The sequence below is a fragment of the Arachis ipaensis genome, chromosome B04 (assembly GCF_000816755.2).
Source record: "Arachis ipaensis cultivar K30076 chromosome B04, Araip1.1, whole genome shotgun sequence".
NCBI classification, from domain to species: Eukaryota; Viridiplantae; Streptophyta; class Magnoliopsida; order Fabales; family Fabaceae; genus Arachis; species Arachis ipaensis.
Window position 1 is genome coordinate 2217345 of NC_029788.2, and position 7865 is coordinate 2225209.

General features: G+C 33.5%; 1 protein-coding gene across 1 annotated transcript; it reads left to right on the forward strand.

The window, feature by feature from the left end:
• On the forward strand, positions 521-7709 carry LOC107638266 (phytoene dehydrogenase, chloroplastic/chromoplastic). The gene is made up of 14 exons (XM_016341453.2): positions 521-733; positions 939-1327; positions 2240-2328; positions 2642-2699; positions 3002-3157; positions 3306-3454; positions 3950-4069; positions 4256-4469; positions 4572-4674; positions 5095-5142; positions 5878-5923; positions 6301-6488; positions 6616-6778; positions 7296-7709. Exons 2-14 carry the CDS (start codon positions 970-972, stop codon positions 7353-7355), a joined length of 1752 nt encoding a protein of 583 aa, XP_016196939.1. The 5' UTR covers positions 521-733; positions 939-969; the 3' UTR covers positions 7356-7709.

The following is a 7865-nucleotide window of genomic DNA, read 5'->3' on the forward strand; positions in this document are numbered from 1 at the left end:
AATCTATTAATATTTAACAAATTTCATATTCACCAAAAATTTGTCGATTTGAGTCTTATTTTTAACTTAAAAAAAATATTTATTATCGAATTATAATTCAAATGACATTATCTTTATATACTTTATTCGGAGGTGCGAGTCTTACTCTTATCTTTGTTTTTTTAAAAAAAAAACCCAACACACATGGACTAAAAAATTTGGATATGGAAGTAGAATAAATGTTATACTTTAATATGATAATTTTTTGTGTTTTTTAAAACTATGAAAGGTACACAAATTGGATTTGTGTACTACAATTTTTTTTTAATTTTTTCAACACAAATCCAATGGTCCGAGTACAGAAATCAGACGGTCCAATTTGTGTACCTAAAAATTGGACGGTCCGATTTTTATACCTCTTAAAAATCGGACGGTCCGATTTGTATTCCGTATATTAAGTCATCACATATTTTAAAAAAATATGACAGTAGATCACAATTTAAAAAAATACTTACTCCAATATTAAAAATAAAAAAGTGACGCACATGCAAGTGGAAAGTGCAAATACCAAATAATGCTACTACACTCTACACACAGTGGCGTGGTGCTATCTCCACCAACTGCTTCTTCCTCTTTCTTCGTCTTTCTCCCACTTCCCATTTCCCATTTCACACAGTTAAGTTAACTATTAAAACAACCAACATTCTTCTTCTTCAACTACATCATCCCCTTCAGTTCCTCTCTTTCCAACTAGGTAATTTACCAATTTTAAGTTTTAAACTCTTAGTTCACCTTTTTTTTTTTTTATAAAAACGTCGATGAGCACTATAAACAACACATTAATTGAATTTCAAAGCATTTAAGTAAACACTTTAATTTATTCCATATTATCTTTCGTTAATTAACATAGTATCTATATATTATTGACTGCCTTTTCTTTTCTTTCTTTGATGATAAAGCTGAATCCTGTTTCTCTTTTTAACCGGAGCAATGGCCACGTGTATATCTGCTGTGAACTTGAATTACCAAATTGCCCCAAGAACCGTTTCGAAATTCAGTTCTGCGACGAGCTCGGACCAAACGGCGTCGTTTTCGCTTGGCGCGAGCGAGTCGATGGGACCGAGTCTCAGACTCGCTTTGACTCGTGCTGCTAAGAGCACCACCACCACCACCACTAGGTTGTTGAGGAAGAAGCATGGCTCTCTTCCGTTGCGAGTGTTTTGCGTCGATTACCCTCGGCCGGAGCTTGAGAACACCGTGAATTTCCTCGAAGCAGCGTTCTTGTCTTCGACTTTTCGTGATTCACCACGACCAGCGAAACCGTTGAAGGTCGTTGTTGCTGGAGCAGGTAGAATTTGAGCTGTACCAGTGCAGTTTTCTGTTTTTTTGGCTCATAAATAAGTTATATTCATCAAAATTATGCTCAGCAACTTATCTTATGTGTGTTTTGGATAAACTATATGCGTTTAATTATGATCCACTGACTGTCGTCCGGTCCAATCCAATCATATTTGTTCTTTCGGATGAATTGTAAAAAGTAGCTTATTGATGCAGGTTACATAATTAGATGGACGTGTAAAATTGATTTATCCTGACATGGTATCAAATTAAATTCAAATGATATTGCTTTAGTTATAGATTTTGTGAGCTAACTTACTCAGAATCAAAGTTTTTATCTTTCTAGCATATTTTATTTTATTTTATATTTTTTTTTTGTGTGTCTTTCATTTTTGGGATTTGATTCTGTGTTGACTTGTATATGTTTGGTAATTGGTACACTCAAGCTTCATATTTTTAGTTCAATTGCTGTGTGTGCTACTCTGTTATTAAGTGTAGAAGAGTTTTACTCAGCAAGCATTTGTATAATTTTGAGATAGTAAGTTGTTGAGACTTGAGTCAAACACCTTTGCATTTATGCGGCAAATGGCAATACATGATTGGATATCTGTGTAAAATTTTTTTACATTGACTAAATACAAATTAAATCTCTTTTAAAATAGTAGTATTTTGAAATGGTTTTAGGGGTTACTGTATTTTTGTTAACTAAATGTACACACGTTTATGCTTGATGATATTGAGATGCTCTGGTCTCCATGAAGAATTCGGTTCTAAATTATAAGTATTAAATTTCAAGTTAAAGGTCAAATAAAATCATGTTGGATATTTAAAGATAAGAGAAACGACCATGTTTGCATGTACTTCTTATGCTCCTTTTCTGAAATTATTATTTTGGATCAATGAATGTTTCAAATTATCCCAGGATTGGCTGGTTTATCGACTGCAAAATATTTGGCAGATGCTGGTCACAAGCCTGTATTACTGGAGGCAAGAGATGTTCTAGGTGGAAAGGTTTTTCTGCTAATTTAATCCCATTTCTAGTTTTCATTTTGCATTTTGCATTTTCATCATTTAAGCTTGCTGTGTGATTGAAAAAACAAAGTGTTCTTTCACTGTTCGATATTATCTGACAGATGCATTACCTTGCCTTTAAATGATAAATAATATGGCTTCTTTTTGTCTGAATTAGTCTTCAAGACTTTGTTGTGGTAACTTCATTGGCAGGATGATTGAATACTTCCACAGCTTGCAGCATACTAAATTACTAATCATATCTCAGATTTAAATGTCTTGTATTTTTATACTATTGTCCCAATTTTGTAAGGTTGCTGCATGGCAAGATGAAGATGGAGACTGGTATGAGACAGGCCTGCATATATTCTGTAAGTTCATTAAAATTCTGCAGTCTTTCAATCTAATAATATAATATAAGTCCTACATACCCAAAAAAAAAAGGAAAAAAGATTCCTGTGGTGAACCTTCCTTTTTATTTGCTATAACATATAAGTGACCACTAAGAGAAAGGTAAAAAGGATGAAGAAGAAGAAGAATCCTCCTACAGCTACAAAACACTATCACTGGAAAAGAAAATGTTTAATCAATATGGTTGTGTCAATTATTGGAATGAGTTTGTAATTGTCTTTTCTTTACATAACCTCCTCTTTCTTTTTCCCCTCCCCCAAAGTTGGGGCATACCCTAATGTGCAGAATCTATTTGGAGAACTTGGTATTAATGATCGGTTACAATGGAAGGAACATTCTATGATTTTTGCAATGCCAAGTAAACCTGGAGAATTTAGTCGATTTGATTTTCCTGAAGCCCTACCAGCTCCACTAAATGGTAAGATTCAAGACTTATATTTGCACATAATGACTATGTTGATGTCTAACGGGCTTTGAAATGTTTTCTTCTTTGCCATGCTTTCACTTTCCTCTTCCTGACTATTAACCCATACTTATACATTGGACCCGGTGAATGGTGATTGTAGGAATATTGGCAATATTGAGGAACAATGAGATGCTTACTTGGCCAGAAAAAGTCAAGTTTGCAATTGGGCTTCTGCCAGCTATGCTTGGTGGTCAGTCTTATGTTGAAGCTCAAGATGGCCTTTCTGTTAAAGATTGGATGAGAAAGCAGGTATAAAATGTTGTCTTGGTTGTGTTGCTGTAGCTAACAATTAAAGGATTTCTCTAATCATGTTGTGGCTTATTTTGACTTAAAATTTCAAGAGGAAGGTCTTGCACATTTGTCAATGTCTTTATCACTTTAGTGATAAGGGTGGTGTACCAAGGTCACTAGTGAATGGATTTCCTAGTGATTTAAAGTTGAGATGCTTGGTGTTGGCCTGAATTTATATGAAGAAAGGGCTTAATTCTTCCCAGAACTGGAGAATAAATAAATCTTTTATGCCTTGTTTATTTGGTTGATCATCTCATACTTTTATGAACACAGTAGTATGAGAAACAAAAATGGATATCTGTAGTTATACATTTTATATTAAATTACTTATTGTATTTACTTAATTGTAAATTTTTCATTTCTTTGGTTGATTTCATAGAACAGGTTGCAACCTCTGTCAGATCTGAATTGCAAGTATTTATGAATAACAAAAGTGTTTTCTCCTGATTATAGGGTGTACCTGATCGAGTAACTGATGAGGTGTTCATAGCCATGTCAAAGGCACTAAATTTCATCAACCCGGATGAACTTTCAATGCAATGTATATTGATTGCCTTAAACCGATTTCTTCAGGTGCAATCATTTCCTTTTCTTAAATTTTATTCAACTTGTATTAGTATAAATTTGACAAGGTCACATCAGTAACATTACCATTGCCATATTTAGAGGGAATCAGATTAGCAGTAACCCTTATGAGAGCTTCTTCCAAAACTGAAACTCCGCTATTTATCCAATTTTTTAATTCAAATTCTTCAATAGGAAAAGCATGGTTCTAAAATGGCCTTTTTGGATGGTAATCCCCCTGAAAGACTTTGTATGCCTATTGTTGATCATATTCAATCCTTGGGTGGTGAAGTTCATCTAAATTCTCGCATTCAAAAGATCGATCTAAATGATGATGGCACTGTGAAGAGCTTCTTGCTAAATAATGGGAAGGTGATTGAAGGGGATGCTTATGTGTTTGCAACTCCAGGTATTTTTGTTCTTATATCCCCTCATTATATTGATTAGTTGGTCATCTAGCATTCTTGATATCCATCTTTTAACACTGTTGTGCACTTTTTTCTTCGAACAGTTGATATTCTGAAGCTTCTTGTGCCTAACAATTGGAAAGAGATTCCATATTTCCAAAGATTGGAGAAACTAGTAGGAGTCCCGGTTATAAATGTTCATATATGGTCAGTAATGGTTTATGATGTTGAAAAATTCGTCTACCAACTTTTCAGTTAATTTATTTGTCATTATTATTTCATGCTGCTGTCTTCTATACAGACTCTCTTATTTACTGACAGTATGGAGTTGGAAATATGTGCCTGTAAAATTGTTTTAATGACGAATGGTGGTTATAATTTTGAGAAGTGAAACTGTGAAGATGAGAGTATGTAAATCCATTTTAGTATTTTAAATAACGCCATTATCATCAACAAATATACTAATATACTTCTTTTCTTTTTAATCAAAAAATGTCCCTGATTACGTTCATATATCTTTTCAGTAATCATAGTAATTAGAATAGAATTAATCTGTAATATTTGTCAATGATGATTTTATTATTAGCTTCACTGGTGTGGTGATGTATATATGTATCATGTTTGCAGGTTTGACAGAAAACTGAAGAACACATATGATCATCTTCTCTTCAGCAGGTGCTACTTGGACTTTAAAAATGAAATTGATAGCTGAAAGGGATAGAAATTCTGTTTGCTAAATGTTTCATTTGGTTTTTGTGATACATAAATGCTTATAACTTTGTGCCTCACAAAGTTAATGTGCTTTCATATTTCTATCCGCTAGTTGGAAAATTAATTCTAATATTGCAGTAATAGTGTAGAACATAACCTCTTTATCAAGTAATAAAGATTCACTTATTTATCTGCAAGAAAAAAGATGGGTGACTTCTCTTTTACTAACATGATAACAAAATTCATACACTTAGTTTGGAACACTCTTTAGCTTCCCTTTCTAAGTTAGAGTATTGATTTCCAAGTCCCATGGACCATGGTATTCTATATCTAGAACTATAAAAGTCAGGAAAAAGGAGAGAAAAACTTTGCATGGGCAATTTCCCTTGCTTAATCAAGAGTGAGATTTGCCTATATGGTTGTGTTTCATTCAAAATTCAGAATGACTGCATCTTGTTAACTGCTAACTTAGAGAGAACTTTTTTCGATGATTGCAAGTGATACCATCATATTTGCTTTGGAAAATAGATGTTTTTTAATTGTGCTTTGTTTTGTTCCTAGTATCCAAGCTTTTTGTGTATGAGGGTATCTTCACTTCAGTGTTTGATTAAACTATTTTCTTCTTTGCTTCTGATGCCATTTGTGAATCATAAAGCATTTCAATAACCTCATTTGTACATTTTGTATTTCTTAATGCAGAAGTCCACTTTTGAGTGTATATGCTGACATGTCAGTAACTTGTAAGGTAAAAGCTAAAACCTTCTCATGTGTCGATGATTTTGTACTTAATGTATTTCCTCAACCTGTTCAAAAGTTGTTGCCAGTGTCCATGTTAGTGTATACATCAGTAAGAACTAAGTTTTGTTCCCTATTAGGTGGGACCAGTTAGTATGGTCCATGTTATGTGTATGTGTGTGAACAAAGACACCTAATTGAATATAGTTTAGCTTTCTGGATAAACAGTAAACTCCATATGTCTAAATGTCTAATGTCTCTGCTCAAAATCTCAGATTGTCAAAATATCTGAGCCCATTTATGAATGGATTTCATTTGCATATAGCTATTTTTCTGGGTATCATTGAACGTTGGTAAGTTGTTTGTGTAACTCTTCACGTTCTGCAGGAATATTATAACCCAAACCAGTCTATGTTGGAGTTGGTTTTTGCACCTGCTGAAGAATGGGTTTCTCGAAGTGATGAAGACATCATTGCTGCTACGATGTCTGAACTTGCCAAACTGTTCCCTGATGAAATTTGTGCAGACCAGACAAAAGCAAAGATTGTTAAGTACCATGTTGTTAAAACACCCAGGTCAGATTGAATATTTCCTCGTGTCAAACATGTGTTGTGGAATCTCTTGTACTGTAACTGATGATATTTGTAGCTGTCACAATCAATTGTCTCTTAAACTCTAATAGAACTTACTACATTCTTTCAGGTCGGTTTACAAAACTGTTCCAAATTGTGAACCTTGTCGTCCCATACAACGATCTCCTATAGAAGGTTTCTATTTAGCTGGAGATTACACAAAACAAAAATATTTAGCTTCAATGGAAGGTGCTGTTCTGTCAGGGAAGCTATGTGCACAGGCTATTGTACAGGTAAAATCCGTTGAATAATGTTTTCAATATAAATTGTGGCTCCATGATGTAAGAATCATTAGCAAGGAATGCCACTATCACTATATTCTAGCGAAAAAAAAGAAAAGAAAAGAAAGAAACAAGAACGCTCTTTCAAAATATTGATTGGCTAGGATGATTAATTGTACATTTTGTGGGGAAACACTTTTCCCATTCAATTAGAGTCGATTTATTTTTTTATGATCCAATTATCTTCAACTTGTGCTGTAAAGAAAAAGCCTGTGAATGATCTTTCATTTGTATTTCTAAAACCTTTTGGTTATGAACATTGTTTGAAATAATTTAATATCAATAGATAACGTAAGGAGTACCGACCTGCCTAGTCCTAATAAGCTTAAGCCCCTAGTAAAAGACTAAAATGTTTCAGAATGAGTTTATTCAATCTTAAATAACTTTTATTTTTTGCCTGATTTATTTTTTTTTTTCTTTTCTATCTATTGCATTGTTGTCTTTGAGGCATAACTAAAAAGTTTTGCAGGATTCTGAGCTACTTGCTGCTCGGAGCCAGAAAGCTGTGGCCCAAGCAAGTGTTATTTAACCAATTCATGAAGTGAAGGTAAATCTGCTAGAATACGTGCGAGATCATTTCAACATCAGATTTCACTGTGCTTAAAGGGGCTGAGATTTTTTGTTTTCTTATTTGGTATCTTAAAGGCAAATATTTTGACAAGGAATTGTGCAGAAAAATATAGTGAAAAAAGCTAATATGAGCAAATAGAAGTGCATAGAAACTTCATTTATAAGGTGGCTAACCGTGGAGCTGTATTTACATGCCACTAATGTTGTATATCATGTAATGTAAGCCTACATTTGCCATAACCTTCCGGTGAGCAGCAAAATATTCACAAAAGGGCATGAGCTCTTCCATTGAACAAATCGAGAGATTTTTAGATTATATGAAAACAGCAGGCTAAGAATACATTTAATCATAATGACAAATTAATGTCAAATTAAATAAGTATAACTAGATTAAGACCCGTCCGATAGAGAGCTAAATTAATTATATTATATAGTATAAATTTAAAATGTTATATATTTCTTCGGGATA